Source organism: Cherax quadricarinatus, chromosome 10 (assembly GCF_038502225.1).
Source record: "Cherax quadricarinatus isolate ZL_2023a chromosome 10, ASM3850222v1, whole genome shotgun sequence".
NCBI lineage: Eukaryota > Metazoa > Arthropoda > Malacostraca > Decapoda > Parastacidae > Cherax > Cherax quadricarinatus.
In genome coordinates, this window is record NC_091301.1 from 26,929,730 (window position 1) to 26,956,462 (window position 26,733).

At 38.8% G+C, this 26,733-nt stretch overlaps 1 protein-coding gene across 6 annotated transcripts in view; it reads left to right on the plus strand.

Annotated features, from left to right (window-relative positions):
- Positions 1-26,733, plus strand: part of LOC128688003 (transcriptional repressor CTCF) — a 250,016-nt gene that overhangs the window by 132,019 nt on the left and 91,264 nt on the right. For 5 of the 6 annotated variants that reach the window (XM_070083728.1, XM_070083727.1, XM_070083729.1 and 2 more), the window contains exons 9-11: positions 6,365-6,516; positions 21,013-21,166; positions 21,387-21,513. In XM_070083728.1, the coding sequence (XP_069939829.1) occupies positions 6,365-6,516; positions 21,013-21,166; positions 21,387-21,513 (433 nt within the window). The remainder of the gene's footprint in view (positions 1-6,364; positions 6,517-21,012; positions 21,167-21,386; positions 21,514-26,733) is intronic. The other variant, XM_070083730.1, reaches the window with a different exon arrangement.

The following is a 26,733-nucleotide window of genomic DNA, read 5'->3' on the forward strand; positions in this document are numbered from 1 at the left end:
AAAAACAGTGATTATGTGTGAGTGAGGTGAAAGTGTTGAATGATGATGAAAGTATTTTCTTTTTGGGGATTTTCTTTCTTTTTGGGTCACCCTGCCTCAGTGGGAGACGGCCGACTTGCTGAAAAAAAAAAAAATGTAGGAAAATGGGATTATTTTCCATTGAAACTAGGACTTGGCCATGAAATGACTACTGTCGCAAGGGCAAGAGAGATGCTTACAGAATTCCAAAATAACATTAATATCAACAATGTCAAGAAGCAGTACAACTTACTCAGCTTCAAATTAAAGCATTGCCTATCCTCCAGGAAGTAAAAAGCTCCTAGAAAATGTCATTTGCACACCTCGGCCCCCTCAACAAGAACTAAAAGAATTAAACATGTAAAGGTTTGCCTTTAGGAAAATCTAGCTCTCATAACAGGAGCAACGAGAGGAGCCACAAAAATCTTGGAGCCTTCACCGAGTTATTTTTCTCAGAAGACAAACCATCAGAAAACCTTGTGTTCAAGAATGCCGTCAGTCAAAGAATAAAATTTCACGATACCGTTACTGAATACTCAAATGAACGTGAAGTACTGACCTGAGTTTAAAGCCATCAAGCTAGTGATGTCAATACTGACTAAATTCCCTAATGCCAGTGACATCCTCTAGCTCCATAAGAAGAGGACTGACACTGGAGAGACAGGATGCCTCTGGATCACCACACACACAACTTGAAATTGGAAAATATTCGGCAAGCCTCATCACCGTCACCATAGGAAGGACTACTGCCCCCATTACTGTAAAGAAAAAGAGTGCTTGAGATAGTAGTGGTGAAGATAAGACTAGAGTTGATAATAGTGGTGAAGATAAGACTAGAGATGATAATAGTGGTGAAGATAAGACTAGAGATGATAGTAGTGGGATGTATGATGTCATAAAGTCTGTTTAATGTTGTTATAGATGGGGATGTAAAAGAAGTTAATGCTAGGGTATTGGGAAAACGTGTTGGATTAAAAAGATGTCAGAACTGATACTAAGTGGAAGTTATCAAGATGCTCTTTGCCAGTGACACAGTTCTGGTATTAGTATGACTATGATTTTTTTTTTTTTTTAACACATCAACCATCTCCCACCGAGGCAGGGTGGTCCAAAGAAGAAAGAAACACTTTCACCATCATTCACACATAATCACTCTCTGCAGAGGCGTGCAGATATGACAGTTCAGACGTCACTCCAAACATCAAATATCCCAAACCCTTCCTTTAAAGTGCAGCCATTGTACTTACCATCTCCAGGGCTCAAGTCTGGCCAACCAGTTTTCCTGAATCCCTTCACAAAATATTAGCCTTCTCACACTCCAAGATCTCATCAAGTAACAAAAACCATTAGTCTCCATTCACTCCTGTCTAACATGCTCACACATGCCTGCTGTATGTCCAAGTCTCTTGGGCACTAAACCCCTTTTAGCCCCTCCCTCCATCTTTCTTAGGACAACCCCCTACTGCTTCTCCCCTCCTCAATAGATTTATACACTCTCCAACTCATCCTATTTTGCTCCATCCTCTCCAAATGACCAAACCACCTCAATAACCCCTCCTCAGTCTTCTGAATAATACTTTTAGTAACTCCACACCACGTCCTAAATTCCACACTACAAATTCTCTGCATAATATTTACACCACACATGACATCTCCACTGCCACCAGCCTCCTCCTTGCTGCAGCATTTGCAACTCATGCTTCACACCCATATAGGAGTGTTGGTACCACTATACTATCATCCCTTCTTTGCCTCCATGGATAACTTTTTTTGTCACCACAGATACCTTAAAGCACCACTCACCTTTTTTCCTTCATCAGTTCTATGGTTAACCTTGTCCTTCATAAACCCATCTGCTGACAAGTCAACTCCCATAAAACTAAGTATTGGTATTGGATGTTAGCCAATTTTGATAGCTTTGGTATTTTTACTAGCACTGGTGCATATTTAGTAATTTTGATGGTATCAGTATTGGTCCAAAACTAAGTACAGTGGTACCTCAAGTTTTGAACAGCTAATCTAATTTACAGCTATTCTAATTTACATTATTCCTTATGGGAACAAATTCGTTTGGTATCGGCACTCGAACAGCCTTCTGGAATGAATTAAGTTTGTAACTCGAGGTACAACTGTATCAGTATCTGCAAAAAAATTTGGTATCATGAAATCCCTATGCAGTTCATTTTTGGAGATTCTAAAGACAAGGTGCAAATGAATTTAGGAGTGTATTTAAAAATAAGAAAATTAAAATTGAACATTGAAAAAAGTAAGGTGATGAGTAAGGGTGTGCCATAGTATTGACCTAAAAGTGAGGATCGATGTCAGTGGGTATTGGCCAGTTTTGATTATACCGCTATCGGTACAAGTATCTGTGGGTATCGGTTAATTTTGCTGATGCAGTAGGGCCCCACTTATATGGCATGTTAGGCTCCAGGCTTCTGCCGGAAAGCAGACATCGCTGGAAAACAAATCCATTTTTTTTTTTTTAACAAGTTGATGTCTCCCACTGTGGCAGTGCGACTCAAATAGAAGGAAAATCCCCAAGAAGAAAATACTTTCATAATCACTGTTTTTGCAGAGGTGCCCAGAACACAAAAGTTTAGAAGCATATACATGTATGTATGAAGATATACAACATATCCCTCCAAACTGCCAATATCCCAAACCCTTCCTTTAAAGTGCAGGTATTGTACTTCCCATTTCCAGTACTCAAGTCCAGCTATATAAAAATAACTGGTTTCCCTGAATCCCTTCATTAAATATTACCCTGCTCACACTCCAACAGCTCGTCAGGTCCTAAATACCATTCGTCTCCATTCACACCTATCTAACACGCTCACGCATGCTTGCTGGAAGTCCAAGCCCCTCGCCCACAAAACCTCCTTTACCCCCTCCCTCCAACCTTTTCGAGGATAACCCCTACCCCGCCTTACTTCTCTTACAGATTTATACACTCTTCATGACATTCTACTTGATCCATTCTCTCTAAATGACCAAACCACTTTAACAACAACCCCTCTTCAGCCCTCTGACTAATACTTTTATTAGCTCCACACCTTCTCCTAATTTCCACACTCCGAATTTTCTGCATAATATTTACACCACACATTGCCCTTAGACATGACATCTCCACTGCCTCCAACTGTCTCCTCACTGCAGTATTTACAACCCAAGCTTCACACCCATATAAGAGTGTTAGTACCACAATACAGTAGGGCCCCACTTATACGGCGGGTTAGGTTCCAGGCTGTCGCTGGAAAGCAGACATCGCCGGAAGGCAGAACGCCATTTTTTCCATTTATAAATGCCAGACAACAAGTTTACACTAAATTATATTAAGTTAGTAATAGAACTAGGCATTAAAAACACACAAAGTAAAATACATTCACAGTAAATTCATTACTTATCTTAAAGTATTTGTAATCTTAATGTAGGGAGAGAGATGAGTAGTACTTATTTGTAGGAAGTCAGGTGCAGGTAGCCTAGGTGTAGGTAGCCCTGGCTCCCCGTCTCATACTTAATATACGATATTTAAAACATCCCAGAGAGGTAAAATACACATACAGTACACTCATTATTTAACTTAAAATATGTGGGCCAGAGCCATATTATTAACATCGACATGCCTTGTTCACTGAATTTAATCATTTCTAACAACTACCTTTAGATGCCATCATAAACAAAGGTAGAAGTAATGAATAATTCATGACAAAAATTGTAAACAAAAGCGGAGTGAGGGAGTGGCTGGGCCAAACGCAGATTCATACACGTTTTCTCTGATGGCTGAGCAGAGAAAACGTAATGTTGTCCCTCCACCCGGCTACCACACAGCTCTACAAGTATTATTATCAGAGCACATATAAAATATGCAATAAATGCCAGACAACAAGTTTACACTAACTTATATTAAGTTAGCAATAGAAATAGGCATTAAAAACACAATAAAAGGTAAGATACACACAGAGTACTACACTTATTACTTACCTTAAAATATAATAATAATGTGTGAGAGGTGAGTGGCAGGGTGTTTATTGAATAAAATCAGAATGGCACACCATCATCCTCTAACTTGGCACTTAAGCAAGAGGCTTACGACTTCTCTTTTTATCACAGCTAAGCTTAGACGCCATCGTCAATGAGAGCCAACTAATTAACGAAAGAGTAAACGAGAGAGAGAACGAGATACAGAGTTGAGACAATGTAAGAACACAAACTGAACAGGTAGTGGATGGTCACTTGGTCAGGCAAAATAAATGTGTATTAATATGTGTCTACTTTTAGTTCATTCACGTACGTTTGTAAGAGTTTGTAAAACATTTACCTCAATATTTTTTTATTATAATAATAATTACCTCACAATACAAATACTCTTACATTGTGTACAAGTTGTACAAGTTAGTTCAGAATAAACAAACAGCAACACACCATTTTTAGAGTGAATGAAGATAATAATAATATTATTATTATTATTATTTTTAATATTAATATTATTATTATTATTATTATTATTTATTATAAAAAGCACTAAACCCACAAGGGTCGTGAATTGCTATATATAGAGTAAAGGCATATGAAAAGAATATTTTTCTACAGTTATCCCCCAATTTGACTAGAGAAAACATAATTCTTCTGACACTACCTACACAGCTGCTTTGTAAACAAATCTCATATTTACGTCAATTTTTATTCTGTGAGTGTATGTATCATGTTTATATGCTATGTAATGGGTTTCATATATAATTTTGAGGAAAATATCATAGATGGATTAATGAAAATGCCTATATTGATGTAAAATAAGACATTTAGTGTGCCCAAGAGTGATTATTATTACGTAGTATTGGCGTCATAAGTAGAGAGAGACTTAGCGATTTTAATGTGTACCTGCACACCAGCACAATGTGTAAGTATATTTAGGTACAGGTACACATAAGTATAATTATCAGAGTACATATAAAATATGCAGTAACTTTAAAACACTTGAAATTTTGGAAAGTTTCCTGACATAATAGATGTGGTCACAGAAAATGTAAACAAACCGGGTGGGGGCGCCGTATTTGAAAGACCGCTTGCCGTATAGCAAATTTTGGTCATAATTTGACATTGCTGTATTAGTGGAACGCCATAAGGCGAAATGCCGTAAAGCGGGGCCTTACTGTACTTTCATACATTCCCTTCTTTGAATTCATAGATAACGTTTTTTGTCTCCACATATACCTCAACGCACCACTCTCCTTTTTTCCTTCATCAAGTCTATGATTTATGTCATCCTTCATAAATGCATCTGCTGACGCATCAACTCCCAAATATCTGGAAACATTCACTAATTCCATATTCCTCCTCTCCAAATTGATATCCAATTTTTCTTTATCTAAATCATTTGATACCCTCATCACATTATTATACACATTTTCATTAATCCATCTATGACATTTTTTCAGAATTATATTAGAAACATGGTACATATCAGAAACAAAATGCAGTGGTATCTCGAGTTATGAACGTAATTCGTTCCAGAAGGCTGTTTGAGTGTCAATACTGAACGAATTTGTTCCCATAAGGAATAATGTAAATTAGATTAGTTCGTTTCAGACCCCTTAAAATACACTTACATAATTGTTCAAGTTGGAAGCTGTACGAAACTCAGGGTACCGCTGTATATACAATCATAGTAAAACAGACATAATTGTGAGATGTGGTAGGTGTGTGGGCTACCACACCTGACTTCTTATAATAAATATGTACTACTCTCCTGTGATCCTACATTAAAGCCAAAAATATTTTAGGGTAAGTAATGAGCATACTGTATATGCATTTTACTTTTTTATTGTTTTTTTTCAGACCTAGTTATATTGCTAATGTAATTATGATGATGGTGTAAACATGTCATCAGGCATTTATATGTACGTATCTGAAAGTGAATAAAAAGAGTAATTTGCTTACAGCAGTAGCCTGAAACCTAACCCACCACACAAGTGGGGTTTCTCCTGTATAGCATGGTTGGGTTAACTGTTTATGATCAAATTGGAGAAGCCTATAATTATGCACAGCACCTTGGGCAGGCTTGAAGTAGGAGTAAAACTATTAATAGGGTTGTACATGGTTTAAGTTGTAACAGTTAGGAAAGTAATACATATATTTTTTTTTTTTTTTTATAAATGAACATATAAATAATGGGCAGAGATAGTTTGTAATTTCAGAATTATTTTTTTTTATTTGAGAACACGGTGCAACATATTTTGATCTCATTTAATTTTTAGCTATAGTGTATTAACTTTATTATAATATGAAGGTAAAAAGCTAGTCATGTATTAAGATAATTGACAATGAAAGAGGTATTCTGTGTTTGGATGTTGCATCAGGGAACAAGCCGGTATATGCCTGTGAGCTATGCCCAACGACGTGCGGCCGAAAGACTGACCTCAGAATACACGTGCAGAAGCTCCATACCTCGGACAAACCCTTGAAATGCAAAAAATGTGGCAAAGCCTTCCCAGATAGGTAAGTCTTTATTTAAGCATCTGCTATTAGTGATATTATCACTAACATTGAATAGTTCTACATTACTGCTAAAGGTTCTGTTAGGGTTAGGTGTATTTGTACTAGCTGTACTAGGTGTATTTGTACTAGCTGAGAGCTGTTACCCTACCTCAAATCCTCAGTTCATATCCTTCCTCTAGCAAAAGATTTATTACACAAATAACCCGCACATAAAAGAGAGAAGCTTACGACGACGTTTCGGTCCGACTTGGACCATTGTCAATGGTCCAAGTCGGACCGAAACGTCGTCATAAGCTTCTCTCTTTTATGTGCGGGTTATTTGTGTATCGTTCCAGACACGGTATTGTGCCTTTTTTGTTACTTAAAAGATTTATTGTACAGTATAAAGTTTGTGTGTTTAAAATGCAAGACCTCACAGATTTTACTTTCCAACATTTTACCAGATACATGAATTTTATAAACTACTATTGTTTATTATGACCTATGCATGAGGGACCAACAGTGTTATGTTACAGTGGAGAGGAGGGACTGTGTCAGTCGCATTCCTTTCCTCAACTGCCAGGGGTGTGTACATTTTCACACTGCTTCCAACAGTTTTTATGCATGTTTTCAGTTGTTACTTTTTCAAATGCATTTATGTATGGTATATGATCATTTGGTGTAGGTGTTCATGGCTCCTCTTTGGATCAAGAAATATATTATTTTAAATTCCACTTGTTGAGTAATGTTAAAATATATATTTTTTTAATTTATTTGTTTTCTTAGTAGTTTAAGGATCAGATATACTATATGTGATATATTTTGTCAAACTAGTAGCATATACCTACAGTATATGCTGTTCATTGAGAACTGTTTCTTTGTGTACTTTCTTTGCTGCTATTTCTGTACCTACACTGAGTTTATTTTTATTTGTATTTTAGGGATTATAACATTTGTAATATTTTTTTCTAATGAGAGATGGTTAGGTAGACAGTTGAGAGTTGGGTAAAAACTGTATTGAGTACAAGAATATGCCAGATGCTTTGTGTGTGTGTATTGGTGATGAAAATTAACTTTCTACAGGGGATATCCCTGTTTTATTAGTTGGTATTTAAAAATTATGCTCTGCAAATGTTTGTTCTACAGGAGTCAGCCATATAAATAAGAGAAAGTATCATGCCATTATGACCAGACAGGTTTTCACTCAGTCTAGTGCAGTTGGTTCTCTAGAACCATTGGTGGATCACATGAATGTTTAGTGTAAAGATTTTGGTTGGGGTTAAGCAAGTGTGCTTGCCGTCTGCTCAGGAGTCTGGATGAGGAGTGGGGTTTGCTTGCAATGATCAAGATTTCTCTGCCTAGAATTGCACTGACTTCAGCCATCCCTTAATGATGGATACAGGGCTGTCCTCAGGGTCAGTAATAGGAGTTCCTCTACATATGTATCAGGGCCAATAGAATCCAGAGCAGAATAGACCACAGTACAGGTGGGGTTAGAACCCATGGCAAGTGAGTCATAAAACTGAGCCAGTGTGTAAGCCACTGAGCCAGCTGACTACAATAAGGATCATCCAACTAGGTATATTTATACACCATAGGGAAGTTAGCATGGGCCTCACTGTTTTACAGATGAATCTCCCACCAGTGTAACCATGATGAGCTCTAGCTCAAGTCCCCCCTCAAAGCCGTTGTCATGCTCATAAAATTGTAATAACATGATTGCAAACAAATCACTGTACAGGTGGGCTTAGAACCCTGTGGTGACAAATATACCTAACTGAATGAATCTTATTGTAGTCATCTGGCCCTGTGGCTTATGTACTGGCCTGGAGTTTTACAGCTCACTTGCCATAGTTTCTAACCTCACTCACACCGTGTTTTTTTTTTGCATTTATGTTATTACAAAAGCAAAATGTATAGGGGTTTAGTTATAGGTAATACATATTTTAAGAAAAAGAGGATAAATAAGTATACAAGATATGATGTAGGGCGAAATGACAGTAGTTTGTTGGATTATGTATTGGTAGATAAAAGACTGTTGAGTACACTTCAGGATGTACATGTTTATAGAGGGGCCACAGATATATCAGATCACTTTCTAGTTGTAGCTACACTGAGAGTAAAAGGTAGATGGGATACAAGGAGAATAGAAGCATCAGGGAAAAGAGAGGTGAAGGTTTATAAACTAAAAGAGGAGGCAGTTAGGGTAAGATATAAACAGCTATTGGAGGATAGATGGGCTAATGAGAGCATAGGCAATGGGGTCGAAGAGGTATGGGGTAGGTTTAAAAATGTAGTGTTAGAGTGTTCAGCAGAAGTTTGTGGTTACAAGAAAGTGGGTGCGGGAGGGAAGAGGAGCGATTGGTGGAATGATGATGTAAAGAGAGTAGTAAGGGAGAAAAAGTTAGCATATGAGAAGTTTTTACAAAGTAGAAGTGATGCAAGGAGGGAAGAGTATATGGAGAAAGAGAGAGAGGTTAAGAGAGTGGTGAAGCAATGTAAAAAGAGAGCAAATGAGATAGTGGGTGAGATGTTATCAACAAATTTTGTTGAAAATAATAAAAAGTTTTGGAGTGAGATTAACAAGTTAAGAAAGCCTAGAGAACAAATGGATTTGTCAGTTAAAAATAGGAGAGGAGAGTTATTAAATGGAGAGTTAGAGGTATTGGGAAGATGGAGGGAATATTTTGAGGAATTGTTAAATGTTGATAAAGATAGGGAAGCTGTGATTTCGTGTATAGGACAAGGAGGAATAACATCTTGTAGGAGTGAGGAAGAGCCAGTTGTGAGTGTGGGGGAAGTTCGTGAGGCAGTAGGTAAAATGAAAGGGGGTAAGGCAGCCGGGATTGATGGGATAAAGATAGAAATGTTAAAAGCAGGTGGGGATATAGTTTTGGAGTGGTTGGTGCAATTATTTAATAAATGTATGGAAGAGGGTAAGGTACCTAGGGATTGGCAGAGAGCATGCATAGTTCCTTTGTATAAAGGCAAAGGGGATAAAAGAGAGTGCAAAAATTATAGGGGGATAAGTCTGCTGAGTATACCTGGTAAAGTGTATGGTAGAGTTATTATTGAAAGAATTAAGAGTAAGACGGAGAATAGGGTAGCAGATGAACAAGGAGGCTTTAGGAAAGGAAGGGGGTGTGTGGACCAGGTGTTTACAGTGAAACGTAATTGAACAGTATTTAGATAAGGCTAAAGAGGTTTTTGTGGCATTTATGGATTTGGAAAAGGCGTATGACAGGGTGGATAGGGGGGCAATGTGGCAGATGTTGCAGGTGTATGGTGTAGGAGGTAGGTTACTGAAAGCAGTGAAGAGTTTTTACGAGGATAGTGAGGCTCAAGTTAGAGTATGTAGGAAAGAGGGAAATTATATTTCAGTAAAAGTAGGCCTTAGACAAGGATGTGTGATGTCACCGTGGTTGTTTAATATATTTATAGATGGGGTTGTAAGAGAAGTAAATGCGAGGGTCTTGGCAAGAGGCGTGGAATTAAAAGATAAAGAATCACACATAAAGTATGAGTTGTCACAGTTGCTCTTTGCTGATGACACTGTGCTCTTGGGAGATTCTGAAGAGAAGTTGCAGAGGTTGGTGGATGAATTTGGTAGGGTATGCAAAAGAAGAAAAAAGTGAATACAGGAAAGAGTAAGGTTATGAGGATAACAAAAAGATTAGGTGATGAAAGATTGGATATCAGATTGGAGGGAGAGAATATGGAGGAGGTGAATGTATTCAGATATTTGGGAGTGGACGTGTCAGCGGATGGGTCTATGAAAGATGAGGTGAATCATAGAATTGATGAGGGGAAAAGGGTGAGCGGTGCACTTAGGAGTCTGTGGAGACAAAGAACTTTGTCCTTGGAGGCAAAGAGGGGAATGTATGAGAGTATAGTTTTACCAACGCTCTTATATGGGTGTGAAGCATGGGTGATAAATATTGCAGCGAGGAGAAGGCTGGAGGCAGTGGAGATGTCATGTCTGAGGGCAATGTGTGGTGTGAATATAATGCAGAGAATTCGTAGTTTGGAAGTTAGGAGGAGGTGCGGGATTACCAAAACTGTTGTCCAGAGGGATGAGGAAGGGTTGTTGAGGTGGTTCGGACATGTAGAGAGAATGGAGCGAAACAGAATGACTTCAAGAGTGTATCAGTCTGTAGTGGAAGGAAGGCGGGGTAGGGGTCGGCCTAGGAAAGGTTGGAGAGAGGGGGTAAAGGAGGTTTTGTGTGCGAGGGGCTTGGACTTCCAGCAGGCATGCGTGAGCGTGTTTGATAGGAGTGAATGGAGACAAATGGTTTTTAATACTTGATGTGCTGTTGGAGTGTGAGCAAAGTAACATTTATGAAGGGGTTCAGGGAAACCGGCAGGCCGGACTTGAGTCCTGGAGATGGGAAGTACAGTGCCTGCACTCTGAAGGAGGGGTGTTAATGTTGCAGTTTAAAAACTGTAGTGTAAAGCACCCTTCTGGCAAGACAGTGATGGAGTGAATGATGGTGAAAGTTTTTCTTTTTCGGGCCACCCTGCCTTGGTGGGAATCGGCCAGTGTGTTAATAAAAAAAATAATAATAATAATAAGTATAAAAGTAAATGTAAGTGTAAATATAAAAGGACACTAATGGAAATATGTCACTCTTGATTTTTTTGGGTTATCCTGGGTACTTTACACATATGCTGCTATGTATGATAATGTATGTATGTAACTTATTTATAAATTAAAATGTAAATATTTCTTACTGATAAATTTCAATGTAAATATTTCTTATTTATATATTACATACTGTACATTGTTTCAGTGTGATGGTTGTGGTGGCCAAAGCCTCCACCGTCACCAACACGGCTTCTCTCAGTGGCAGCCCTTAAACCCAACAACAACACTTACACCATTTACTCCTCTCATACATTATGACATATTTTATTCATTCTAGAGTATATATCATGTTTCTATGTTATTAATATTGTTTATAATGTCATATTACATGAATTGTCATGGATAAATAAGCCGTAGAGATGACATTAGCATCATATTGAAGCATAATAAACTCGCCTTCCTCTTTCTTGCCTCCTACCTACCTCCTACACCAACAAGAACCAATGAAGGTTAAATGTGATGTTAAATGATCATTTATCCATTTTATTAGTGCTTTATGTTTATTTGTCATTGTTTTCTGTTTGTAAATCTATATTTAATCTTTAAAAAATTATTTTTTGTTAATACTTTTGGCTGTCTGAAACAGATTAATTGCATTTCCATTATTTCTTATGGGGAAAATAGATTTGCCAGTCATGAATTTCGCCAGTCGGTAGACTCTCTGGAACGGATTAATCAGAAAACTCGGGGGTCCACTATATTATTATTATTATTACAGTATTATTATTAGTACGTACATATTCTTATAATAATTTATATTATTATATTGAGGGCAATGTGTGGTGTGAATATAATGCAGAGAATTCGTAGTTTGGAAGTTAGGAGGAGGTGCGGGATTACCAAAACTGTTGTCCAGAGGGATGAGGAAGGGTTGTTGAGGTGGTTCAGACATGTAGAGAGAATGGAGCGAAACAGAATGACTTCAAGAGTGTATCAGTCTGTAGTGGAAGGAAGGCGGGGTAGGGGTCGGCCTAGGAAAGGTTGGAGAGAGGGGGTAAAGGAGGTTTTGTGTGCGAGGGGCTTGGACTTCCAGCAGGCATGCGTGAGCGTGTTTGATAGGAGTGAATGGAGACAAATGGTTTTTAATACTTGATGTGCTGTTGGAGTGTGAGCAAAGTAACATTTATGAAGGGGTTCAGGGAAACCGGCAGGCCGGACTTGAGTCCTGGAGATGGGAAGTACAGTGCCTGCACTCTGAAGGAGGGGTGTTAATGTTGCAGTTTAAAAACTGTAGTGTAAAGCACCCTTCTGGCAAGACAGTGATGGAGTGAATGATGGTGAAAGTTTTTCTTTTTCGGGCCACCCTGCCCTGGTGGGAATTGGCCAGTGTGATAATAAAAAATAAAATTATTATAAAATTATTATATTATCTGCATTATTAATATTATTTATTAGTACGTATATATTCTTTTAGTAATACTCTTGCTTACCATTTGGAATTTTTATTCATACAAAAAATAGAAGATTTACGGTTTTGCAGCTTACTGCATTATTGTAATAATTGTATAAATAATGTCAACCCATTCATGACTACATGTTGGAATGGTCAGTTGGACAGGTACATTGGATGGTCATGTCATTTGTTTACTCTTGAACATCGCCAAAGAATCAAACATTTCTGCTACTTTGAGCTCAATTTCAAGGTACTTTTCGTCATGAAACCAATCAAAATCATATCTGTTTCTGTAATATATCTTCCATTCTATCAAAAAAACGAGAATACAACCATAAAAAACCCACAAAAATATACCGCTAAGGGGCGGCTAATGGCTGAGAAGTGAACCCTGTTATTTATGGCCCAATTTCTTTCAATTTTGGTGTACATTAAGAATCATCTTTCCATCATACATTATAGCCCTTGTGGCTTAGCGCTTCTTTTTGATTATAATTAATTAATCCATCATACATTGCCCAAGTTTCAATAAGATAGTCCAACAAACAACTAAATCCAGTTCCCTAGATCAAAAGCAAGAGCCCCTCACCAGCATCAAGGTACCTCCATTGAGGTCTGCTCGCATCTTGAAATTTCGCTCACATCGGGAAGCAAAAAATCGACTGAGCGACTGCTTGTATCTTGAAAAACTTACATGTCGGGACACTCGCAAGTAGAGGTTCCACTGTATATAGACCGAAAAAGATAACAGAGTCAGTAAAAAAAATCATGCAGACCAGTGATATATGTTCACAAATGCACTGATATTATTTATACAATTATTACAATCTTGCATGACAGTAAATCTTCTATTTTTGGTTTGAATAAAAATTCATTATGTGAATAAAAAATCAAAATGGAATTAATTTGTAAAGCCTGAAAATGTAACTAACAAACAGAGGAAATGTTATTTTAATGCCAGGAATGCCTGCAATGTTTATTCTGGACCCTATTTTGAAATTGGAATGTTTTGAACTTTGTGTGAAATTGGCCAAATTACCAGTTTCTGATCACTTTATTGGGTAGTTGAAATAGTTGATTGGGCAGTTTGTTGTGCTCAGTTGATAAAATAGAAGTAATACTGGCAAAATAACTAAGAATTTGGCCGACTAGAATACAGTGGAACCCTGGTTTTCATCAGGTCCGTTTATCGTACAATTCAGTTTTCAACCACTTTTTTTTTTGGTGAAATTTTCCCCATTTTCGTACATTCGCTCAGAAATCGTCCATACCAGATGCATCTGCCTGCTCATGGGACACAGCCACTCATACGTTCAAGACTCAGTGAGCATTACTCCGCACGTTCATCCAAAACATTTTGTAATAATCCATTGTATTTTTTGTGCTTGCGAATGCTAAATAAGCCACAGTGGAGCCAAAGAAAGTTTTGTGTACCAGCCCTTTGGTAAAGAAGGTGAGAAAAATGATGGAATTCAAGAAAGAACTCGTAGAAAAATACGAGAGTAAGCGGCGTACGTGTGGCTGAGCTTGCCAGAATGTATGGGAAATCCAAATCAATGATCAGTTCCATCCTGGCGAAGAAAAAAGAAATCAAGGAAGCTGATGCTGGAAAAGGGGTAAATGTGCTAACAAAACAGAGATCGCAAACAATCAGAAATGTTGAGAAGTTGTTGGTGTGGATAAACCGAAAATAGTTAGTGGTAGATAGTGTTGTTTAGACGGTAATTTGCAAAAAGGCAAGGCAGTTGCATGCGTATCTCGTAAAGAAAATTCCTGTAACGAGTGCTGCTGTTAGTGAATTTAAGACCAGCAAAGGCTGGTTCGACAGATTCAAGAAGCAAAGGGGCATACACAGTGTGGTAAGGCATGGTGAAGCTGCAAGTTCAGACAAACATGGGGCCGAAGAATTCATTGATGAATTCAAGGAGTACGTAGGATTCCTCCCCCAACAAGTCTTCACTTGTGACGAAACAGGCCTCTTTTGGAAGAAAATGCCAAAGAGGACCTACATCACACAAGAGGAAAAGGAACTGCCAGGACACAAGCCTATGAAGGATAGGCTAACTATTGTTCTGTGGTAATGCTAGTGAGGATTTCAAAGTGAAACCGTTACTGGTGTATCACTCTGAAAATCCCAGAGTGTTCAAGAAAAACAGTGTCATCAAGAGTAAATTGTGTGTGATGTGGAAGGCTAATAATAAGGCATGGGTCACAAGGCAAATTTTCATTGAGTGGGTCAATGAAGTGTTTGGCCCGAGTGTGAAGAAATACCTCCTGGAAAATAAATTGCTACTCATGTGCCTCCTGGTAATGTACTATGCTCCTGCTCATCCTCCAGACTTGGAAGACCAGATGTTGGGGGAGTTTAGTTTCATCACAGTGAAGTTCTTGTCCCCAAACACCACTCCTCTCGTCTAGCCCTTGGACCAGCAGGTCATTTCAAACTTGAAAAACTGTACACCGAAGCATTGTTTCAAAGGTGCTTTGAAGTAACCTCAAACACTGAATTGACCTAAAAGAGTTCTGGAGGAATCACTTCAATATCTTCCATTGCATAAATCTTATAGATAAGGCTTGGCAGGGAGTGATTTCCAGGATGATTTACTCTTGGAGAATATTGTGGCCAGAATGTGTCCAAGAAAGGATTGTGAAGGGTTTGAGGCTGACCCTGATGACCCTACGCCTGTTGTGGAATCTATTGTGTCTTTGGGGAAGTCCATGGGGGTTGGAGGTGAGTGGCCAGGATGTGGAAGAGTTGGTGGACAACAGGGAAGAGCTAACCACAGAAGAGCTGCAAAGCCTTCATCTGGAACAGTAACAGACCTTAGCTGAGGAAATTGCCTCAGAAGAGGAGGAAGAGAGAGTGGAGAATGTGCCTTCTTCAGCGATTAAGGGTATTTGTGTAAAGTGGAGTGAGGTGCAAAATTTTGTGGAGAAATATCACCGTAACAAAGCTGTTGGAAGCCATGTCAGCAGCATGTTCGATGACAATGTCATGTCCCATTTTAGGCAAATATTAAAGAGACGCCAGAAACAGGCCTCTCTTGACAGATTTTTTGTGCGACGGGGATCCAGTGACTCTCAAACTGGTCCTAGTGGCAGTAGAAGACTAAGATGGGAAGTAACCCCAGATAGGGCTTTGATACCTGATGTCCTTATGGAGGGGGATTCTCCTTCCAAACAGTAACCTCTCCTCCCTCTCCCCTCCTCGCCATCTTCCATATGCCAACAAGAGTCTTCAGTGCAGGTAAAAGTGATGTTAAATGTTCATATATCCATTTCATTAGTCATTTATATTTATTTCTCATTGTTTTTTGTATGTAAAACTATAGTTATTCTCAATAAAATGTATTTTTTGTTAATATTTTTGGGTGGAACAGATTAATTGGATTTACTTTATTTCTTATGGGAAATATTACTTCAGTTTTCGTACAAATCTGTTTTCAGCTGACGTACTGGAACGAATTAAAGATGAAAACCGGGGCTCCACTGTGATGTAATTGGCCTAAAATAGGAGTTAAAGTGGGCAAAGTCGCCAGTGCTTAAATATCGCTGATGCAGTAAAATTTGCTAGTGTAATTTTATCAATTTTCTATCACATTTCGTACTTTTTGTTTTATTACCTTCAGATAAAGATTCTCTACCATTTCATAAGAAAAAAAATAATTTTTTTTTTTGAAAATTCTTGGACCCTGTGGACAAGGCATAGATCTACAGCTTGAACCCTCAAAGGGTTAAAGTAATTGTGAGGCCTCTTAATATTTTTATGCACATTTTATAAGATTCTGTAAATTTCTGCTGTTCGGAGCAGCTTTGGAGATTAAAATAATTTCAGTGTTTTCATTTAAATCTTTGAAGGGTATTTACATAATTTTAACAATACAGTCATTCATATCAGGTTTCCTCTGCTTTATGTAAGTACTGTGTAGGCAACCTCAGTGACTATTCCTACCAGTGATTAGTTCTGTGTGATGTAAACTTATATGATCAGTGAATTAGTGCTGTAAGAGAATCAAGACAGGTGATAACCTGTTTGTTTTTTTTTTCCAAAAATATTTCATGAACTACTCTACAGTACACTTGGCTGTCAGGTGCATGTTTGGTGTACTTTTTTTTTCTCAAATATCAATATTTTTTTTGCAGTTTCTGTTGGGGGTTGTCATATTTTTGTTAAAATCATTTGAGATGAAAATTTTTGTTATTTTTTATTTAAATTTGTTTTCATTATTACTGTGTTCTGTGGGACTGGAAGGCATCTGTTGTATAAGATGAGAATCACGTACATATTTTATACACTTCATAGTTTTGTTTAACTTGTATAATATATTGTATGTTTGGGAAGTCTCAGAAGTGCTGAGGTACTTTACCCTTAAACTGTCCAAATGTATATATACGTTCACTGGCGCAGCGCCCCAAATATTTTGAAAAAAAAAATTAAAAAAAAAAACTTTTTTTTTATAGAAAAGAAAGCACTTTTTTTTTTAAGTGTTTTAGAATAAAAAAAAAATTAGAGTCGGTACTTACAGAGATATGAGGCAGAGAAGTTGGCACTGGATGCTCATGTGACGGCAACATGGAGTCGTGCTGCTTGCAGAAGTGTTGCTGATATACCTTTTTTTTTTCTGTTTTTCATATTATTTTATATAATTTTTATTTTTATTATTATCACACTGGCCGATTCCCACCAAGGCAGGGTGGCCCGAAAAAGAAAAACTTTCACCATCATTCACTCCATCACTGTCTTGCCAGAAGGGTGCTTTACACTACAGTTTTTAAACTGCAACATTAACACCCCTCCTTCAGAGTGCAGGCACTGTACTTCCCATCTCCAGGACTCAAGTCCGGCCTGCCGGTTTCCCTGAATCCCTTCATAAATGTTACTTTGCTCACACTCCAACAGCACGTCAAGTATTAAAAACCATTTGTCTCCATTCACTCCTATCAAACACGCTCACGCATGCCTGCTGGAAGTCCAAGCCCCTCGCACACAAAACCTCCTTTACCCCCTCCCTCCAACCCTTCCTAGGCCGACCCCTACCCCGCCTTCCTTCCACTACAGACTGATACACTCTTGAAGTTATTCTGTTTCGCTCCATTCTCTCTACATGTCCGAACCACCTCAACAACCCTTCCTCAGCCCTCTGGACAACAGTTTTGGTAATCCCGCACCTCCTCCTAACTTCCAAACTACGAATTCTCTGCATTATATTCACACCACACATTGCCCTCAGACATGACATCTCCACTGCCTCCAGCCTTCTCCTCGCTGCAACATTCATCACCCATGCTTCACACCCATATAAGAGCGTTGGTAAAACTATACTCTCATACATTCCCCTCTTTGCCTCCAAGGACAAAGTTCTCTGTCTCCACAGACTCCTAAGTGCACCACTCACTCTTTTTCCCTCATCAATTCTATGATTCACCTCATCTTTCATAGACCCATCCGCTGACACGTCCACTCCCAAATATCTGAATACGTTCACCTCCTCCATACTCTCTCCCTCCAATCTGATATTCAATCTTTCATCACCTAATCTTTTTGTTATCCTCATAACCTTACTCTTTCCTGTATTCACCTTTAATTTTCTTCTTTTGCACACCCTACCAAATTCATCCACCAATCTCTGCAGCTTCTCTTCAGAATCTCCCAAGAGCACAGTGTCATCAGCAAAGAGCAGCTGTGACAACTCCCACCCTGTGTGTGATTCTTTATCTTTTAACTCCACGCCTCTTGCCAAGACCCTCGCATTTACTTCTCTTACAACCCCATCTATAAATATATTAAACAACCACGGTGACATCACACATCCTTGTCTAAGGCCTACTTTTACTGGGAAAAAATTTCCCTCTTTTCTACATACTCTAACTTGAGCCTCACTATCCTCGTAAAAACTCTTCACTGCTTTCAGTAACCTACCTCCTACACCATACACTTGCAACATCTGCCACATTGCCCCCCCTATCCACCCTGTCATACGCCTTTTCCAAATCCATAAATGCCACAAAGACCTCTTTAGCCTTATCTAAATACTGTTCACTTATATGTTTCACTGTAAACACCTGGTCCACACACCCCCTACCTTTCCTAAAGCCTCCTTGTTCATCTGCTATCCTATTCTCCGTCTTACTCTTAATTCTTTCAATTATAACTCTACCATACACTTTACCAGGTACACTCAACAGACTTATCCCCCTATAATTTTTGCACTCTCTTTTATCCCCTTTGCCTTTATACAAAGGAACTATGCATGCTCTCTGCCAATCCCTAGGTACCTTACCCTCTTCCATACATTTATTAAATAATTGCACCAACCACTCCAAAACTATATCCCCACCTGCTTTTAACATTTCTATCTTTATCCCATCAATCCCGGCTGCCTTACCCCCTTTCATTTTACCTACTGCCTCACGAACTTCCCCCACACTCACAACTGGCTCTTCCTCACTCCTACAAGATGTTATTCCTCCTTGCCCTATACACGAAATCACAGCTTCCCTATCTTCATCAACATTTAACAATTCCTCAAAATATTCCCTCCATCTTCCCAATACCTCTAACTCTCCATTTAATAACTCTCCTCTCCTATTTTTAACTGACAAATCCATTTGTTCTCTAGGCTTCCTTAACTTGTTAATCTCACTCCAAAACTTTTTCTTATTTTCAACAAAATTTGTTGATAACAGCTCACCCACTCTCTCATTTGCTCTCTTTTTACATTGCTTCACCACTCTCTTAACCTCTCTCTTTTTCTCCATATACTCTTCCCTCCTTGCATCACTTCTACTTTGTAAAAACTTCTCATATGCTAACTTTTTCTCCCTTACTACTCTCTTTACATCATCCTTCCACCAATCGCTCCTCTTCCCTCCTGCACCCACTTTCCTGTAACCACAAACTTCTGCTGAACACTCTAACACTACATTTTTAAACCTACCCCATTCCTCTTCGACCCCATTGCGTATGCTCTCATTAGCCCATCTATCCTCCAGTAGCTGTTTATATCTTACCCTAACTGGTAAGATAGGGTAAGATATAATTTTTATGTTCTGATAATTACAATTTATAGTAGTTCTTGTCATTTCATAACCATCTTTGTTCTGACACTAGTATTAGGTACTGAAATTGTACTCAAATTGTTACAAACACATTGACAGGTGAACATTTACACCTGCCTTGGTCATGTACTATTGTCTTGGAATATATACAAAGTATTTATAGGTCCCAGCAATGTTTTGTATATGTGGAAGTATATAATAATAATGAGGAGGAGGAAGAGAAGGAGGAAGAGGAGAAGGAGGAGGAGGAGGAGGAGGAGGAGGAGAAGGAGGAAGAGGAGAAGGAGGAAGAGGAGAAGGAGGAGGAGGGGAGAAGGAGGAGGAGGCGGGGAGAAGGAGGAGGAGGAGGGGAGAAGGAGGAGGAGGAGGGGAGAAGGAGGAGGAGGGGAGGAGGAGGAGGAGGGGAAGGAGGAGGAGGAGGAGGAGGAGGAAGAGGAGGAGGAGGAAGAAGAGGAGGAGGAGGAAGAGGAAGAAGAGGAGGAGGAGGAAGAAGAGGAGGAGGAAGGAGAGGATGAGGAAGAGGAAGATGATGAGGAAGATGATGAGGATGGTGATGATGATGATAAGTTCCCTTGATGCATGAAAAACAAAGTCCACCCCTGAAGTGACATGATAAGATGAGATAACATCTGATAAGAGCTGACCTTTGAGGAGCATACACAAGGGTGGGGAAGGGTGCAGCTGATAAGAAAAGATTAGAGGTGACATTTGATGAGCATCGCCCTGCTTTGTTTTTGCTGGTACACAAACATTTCTGTTTGTCTATTTGTCTGTCTGTCAAGCTCCCTGTCTATCTGCCTATCTGTCTAGCTGTCTGTCTCAGAGAGAGCCACAAGACTGCATCATCACATTTACTCACATCTTCAAGCAGAGTATAGCACTTTGTCTGGATTTTTGAGTTATCCTAGGTAATTTATACTATGTATACTTGTATTTATGTGTACCTGTGAGACGAAGATAGACAAAGACAGATTGAAATATATAGACAGAGACAGATAGACAAAGACAGAGACAGATAGAGACAGACACAGATAGACAGACAGAGACAGATAAACAGAGACAGATAGAGATCGACAGACCCTAAAATTGGGGGGTTAACATCACTTTCCTCTTAAAAGAGGAGTGTTAATATAACATTACATCAGTGAATCCTTGGTGTTTGCCGCACTGTTTGCTCTAGCTGGTGCTCAATTTAACTGGCGCTCCCACAAGGTACTAAGTGGTCCCAGATTTTTTTAATACTGCGCACACCGAGTGTTAAGACCCATTCTATGCTGACAAGGCATCTCAGACCAATTGTGCCACTTTTGGAGGCAGGAAAATTAAAACTTAAATATATGTTTGGGGTGCTACGCATAACAAGAATTTTTATATTTTAAATTTCCAGTGTATTAGTGACTTTCACAGATTTTTTTTTCAGGTACACATTCAAACAACACAATAAGTCTCATGAAGGGGAAAAGTGTTTCAAGTGTGATTTGTGTCCTTATGCCTCAGCTTCTGCAAGACATCTAGAGTCCCATATGCTTGTTCATACAGAACAGAAACCTTACCAATGTGATCAGTGTGACCAGGTGAGCAAACTTGAGTAGTCTTCACTTTAATTAAAAGTCATAATTCTCTTGAGTGTATAAGTTAAACCATAAATAATCATCTGCCAGGGGCTCTTGTTTTTAAATAGTTCATTTTAATATATTATTATTTATGAGCTTGAGTAATATGTGTTTTTAAGCACAAGATATTTTTTCATATTTGTATTTTTATCATGTTTCTAATGGAGTTTTTCTTGATTAGGCATTCCGTCAGAAACAGTTGCTGAAAAGGCACCAAAACTTATACCATAATCCAGAATACATCCCACCCATGCCCAGAGAAAAAACACAAGAGTGCCCAGAATGTGGCAAGACATTTAGGCATAAAGGTACAAAACTTGTATGTTAACTTTTTTCTTTTCCTAGTGAGTATTATGATGATAATTTTTTTTTCTGTAATTAGGTGTGGTATATAGTGGTTTTTTTTTTTTCCTGTGGTTTTGCTATGTTTATTAGTTTCTTCCCCAACTTAGTTTGAGGTGGCTTAAAGATTTAGAAGATGGAACAAAATAGGATGACCAAGAGGGTTTAACCCTTTCACTCTCGGTGACGTATGGATGCAGCTTACAAGCCAGTGTTGGTGATGTATAAATGTGCCAAAATTCTAGCGGCTTCAGATCTAGTGGGAGAAAGTTGATAGACCTACATGTGAGAGAATGGGTCTGCGTGGTCAGTGTGCGCCGTATAAAAAAAATCCTGCAGCACACAGTGCATAATGAGAAAAAAAACTCCAACCATGTTTTTGGATTAAAACGCTGAATTTGAGGTGTATTTTCGCATTGTATTTATGGTTATATTCTTGTTTTCTTGCCCTCATTTAATAGAATGGAAGATATAATACAGAAATAGAGATTGTTTTGATTGGTTTCACAATGAAAAGTACCTGGAAATTGAGCTCAAAGTAGCGGAAATGTTAAATTTTTACTGATGTTCAAGAGTAAACAAAGGACGTTACTGTCCAGTATGTGTCCAACTGGCAAGTCTAATACGCAGTCATGAATGGATTGACATTATTTATACAGTTATTTCAATAATTCAGTAGTCTGCATAGCAGTAAATTTTCTATTTTTTTGTGTGAATAAAAATTCAAAATGGAAAGCAAGAGTAATATAAAAGGGGCTTGGAGACGTGGCTAATGAACAGAGAAAATTTTATTTTAGTGCCAGAAATGTGTGCATTGTTTATTTTGGACCCTATTTTGAACTTGGCATCTTTTGAAATTTGTGTGAAATTGGCCAAATTGCCAATTTCTGACTATATTAGGTAGTTGAAATTGATAAATGGGTGGTTTCTTGTACTCAGTCGATAAAACAAATAGAGTTCTAGCGAAATAGCTATGAGTTTGGTCGACTGGAACAATGGAATTGGCCAAAAATATGGCTCTAAGTGGTCAAAATCGCCAATGCGTATATGTCGCCAAGACTGCTAGAGAGTAATTCCGTAAGTTTTCCATCAAATTTCAGAGAGGTTGGAGAGAGGGGATAGAAGAAATTTTGAGTGATAGGGGTTTGATCATTCAGCAGGCTTGTGTGTGTGTGTGTGTGTTACATCTGCAGGGCCTGCTTAAGGCATGGCCTTTAGGGGCTGCAGTTCAGGGGCCTCCACCAGCTGGAGGGCCTCCATAGATTATGTGGAAAGTGTTTACAATGTTTCCAAGAAATACACAAAACAACTGTTTGAATTTTAATTTTAGTTAGTCTTGTAAAAATGAATTTAATATTTCTAATATTTCTTAAACATTTTGCGTTTTGAAAATATCACTGGGGGCCTCACAGTACCTGTAGCCCAGGGTCCTACATAATCTTAATCTGGCTCTTTACATCTGATTGTATGAAAAGTGATTTTTATGGGTTAGAGTATGAACAAGTTAACATTTATGAAGGGATTCAAGGAAACTAGCTAGCTGGATTTGAGTTCTTGAGGAGGGAATTACAGTGCCTGCACTCTGATGGAGGGGTGGTGACATTGCAGGTCAGTATCTTGGTGGGAGATGGCTGGTGTGTTTAACCCTTTCACTGTCAAGACCCCTGCTCACAGACTTGCTCTCAGTGTTGAAGAATTTTCATAAAAGAAAAAAATGATTTTTTCTTATGAAATGATGGAGGATCTTTTTCTGATGGTAATGACACAAAAGTACAAAATTTGATGGAAAACTTACGGAATTACGCTTTCACGAAGCTAGCGGTCTCAGCGGTATATACGCATTGGTCGAAAATAGGGCCCACTTTGAGCCCTATTTTTGGCCAATTCCATTGTTCCAGTCGGCCAAACTCGTAGCTATTTTGCTAGAACTCCATTTGTTCTATCGAGTGAGTATAAGAAACCACCCATTTACTGATTTCAACTATCCAATAAAGTGGTCAGAAATTGGCAATTTGGCCAGTTTCACACAAATTTCAAAAGATGCCAATTTCAAAATAGGGTCCAGAATAAACAATGCAGACATTCCTGGCACTAAAATAACATTTTCTCTGTTCATTAGTCACGTCTCCAGGCCTCTCTTATATTACTCTTGCTTTCCCTCTTGAATTTTTATTCACACAAAAAATAGAAGATTTACTGTTATGCAGACTACTGCATTATTGTAATAATTGTATAGATAATGTCAACCCATTCATGACTGCATATTAGACTTGCCAATTGGACATATATTGTACGGTGACGCTATTTGTTTGCTCTCGAACATCGGCAAATATCTAACATTTTCGCCACTTTGAGCTCAGTTTCAAGGCACTTTTCATCATGAAACCAATCAACATCACCTCTGTTTCTATAATATTTCTTCAATTCTGACAAATGAGATCAAGAAAACAAGAATACAACCATAAATATAACGCGAAAGTACACCTCAAATTCGCCGTTTTAAACCAAAACATGGTCGGATTTTTTTTCTTATGCACTGCATGCTGCAGGATTTTTTTTATACTGCACACACTGACCACACAGACCCATTCTCTCACATGTAGGTCTACCAGCTTTCTTCCGCTAGAATTTTGGCATATTAATACAGTGCTAAAACTGGCTTGTAAGCCATACTAATATGACACTGATAGTGAAAGGGTTAAAAACAACCTTGATAAATTTATTTAAGTGTTATGTTAAGTGTCCTTTTGAAATAGAGTATAAAACTAAGCTTTCTTTGGATATCACTTTTATTTTTGTAATTCTATTTATAAAAAATACTGTCTCAAGCTGTAAGAATCTTTTTAAAATTTTACCACACACAGCAGGGGAATTAAAATTTCAGAGCCTGCCTGAGTTAAAGGTTTAAAATTCAGTACTGTACTTGTATATGGAAACTTGTAGCAGATTGAGACATGGCTAGTCTACTACATCTTCTGTGACTGTTCACCTAGTTGTTCCAGTTAACAGTTGTGAGTTGTATCTTTGAGGATAGTCAAGTGTTTGGCTTGTGGTTCCTTAATAAGCCAAAACTTCTTGTCTTTACTATTGGTATGCCATAATACAATAGCTTTTGACTGAAAATTGGTGATGTAACCTTCTGGTTACATCACACTGTGTGGAGCAATTCACCAATAACCCACAGTTTGGACAGGAAACTTTAGAAATCATTTTGGTATATCTTGTACCAATACTAAGTCACATCTGAGTATGAGAATTAAGTTCGGATGACAGGTCAGATGAGGATAAAGCATCCCATTTGGCGTGAGCAAGTTAGCGTTTATTAAGGGATTCGGGGGAAACCGGTTAGCTGGACTTGAGTCCTGGAGGTTGAAAGTACAGTACAGTGGACCCTCGAGTTTTATAAGCCTCGCACTTCGTTAATTTCGCCTTTCAAGACTTTTTTCATCAAAATATAGCCTCACAGTTCATAATTTACATCACCATTCATCGGTTGTCTGGAACACGTACAACTGACCTTCCAGCATCCGTGCCACACTGAGGCGCCCCACACACCGTTCCCAGTTAGTGTGGCATTGTTTATTGGTGAGCGACCATCACCCCATGCATTCATACGATAGATTTCATAATATTCCGTTCTTTTTTGTGCTTGCAACTGCAAAATAAGCCACCGTGGGCCCAAAGAAAGCTTCTAGTGCCAGCCCTTTGGTAAAGAATGTGAGAAACATGATAGAATTCAAGAAAGAAATCATTGCAAAATACGAAAGTGGCGTGAATGTGGCCCATCTTGCCAGGATGTATGGGAAGCCCCCATACAATCATCACTTCCATCATGGCAAAGAAAAAGGAAATCAAGGAAGCTGTTGTTGCGAAAGGGGTAGATATGCTCACAATAAAGAGATCGCAAATACTCGAAGATGTTGAGAATTTGTTATTGGTTTGGATCAACCAGAAACAGTTAGCAGGAGAAAGTGTAATGCAGTCGATAATTTGTGAAAAGGCAAGGCATGCCGATCTCATAGAGAAAATGCCTGGAACGAGCACTGATGTTAATGGATTTAAGGCCAGCAAAGGCTGGTTTGAGAGATTTAAGAAGCGTAGTGGCATGCACAGTGTGGTAAGGCATGGTGATGCTGCAAGTTCTGACAAATGTGCGCCTGAAAAATTCGTGCAGGAATTCATGGACTATGTAGAGGCCAAAGGATTCATCTCTCAGCAAGTGTTCAGTTGTGATGAAACAGGCCTCTTTTGGAAGAAAGTACCAAAGAGGACCTATATCATGCAGGAGGAAAAGGCACTGCCAGGACACAAGCCTAGGAAAGACAGGCTAACTCTCGTATTCTGTGGTAATGCTAGTGGGGATTTCAAAGTGAAGCCTTTACTGGTGCATCAATTTGAAAATCCCAGAGTGTTCAGGAAACACAGTGTCACCAAGAGTAAATTGTGTGTGATGTGGAAGGCTAGCAGTAAGGCATGGGGTCACAAGGGAAATTTTCCTTGATTGGTTCAGTGAAGTGTTTGGCCCGAGTGTGAAGAAATACCTACTGGAAAATAAATTGCCACTCAAGTGCCTCCTGGTAATGGATAGTGCTCCTGCTCATCCTCCAGACTTGGATGACCAAATGGTGGAGGAGTTTATTTGTTTCACCACAGTGAAGTTCTTGCCCCCTAATACCACTCCTCTCATCCAGCCCATGGACCAGCAGATTATTTCAAACTTCAAAAAGCTCTACAGGAAAGCAGTGTTTCAAAGGTGCTTTGATGTAACCTCAGACATTCAGTTGACCCCTAAGAGAGTTCTGGAAGGATCACTTCAGTATCCTCCATTGCATAGGCCTTATTGATAAGTTTTGGCAGGGAGTGATTTGCAGGACTTTGAACTCTGCTTAGAGAAAATTGTTGCCAGATTGTGTCCTTGACAATGATTTTGAAGGGTTTGAGGCTGACCCTGATTACCCTCTGCCAGTTGTGGAATCTATTGTAGCATTGGGGAATTCCATATGGTTGGATGTGACTGGCCAGGATGTGGAAGAGTTGGTGGAGGACCATAGTGAAGATCTAACCACTGAAGAGTTGCAAGACCTTCATCTGCAACAGCAAAAGACCACAGCTCAGGAAATTGCCTCAGAGGAGGAGGAAGAGAGATGGAAGAAGGTGCCGTCTTCAAAGATTAAGGACATTTATGC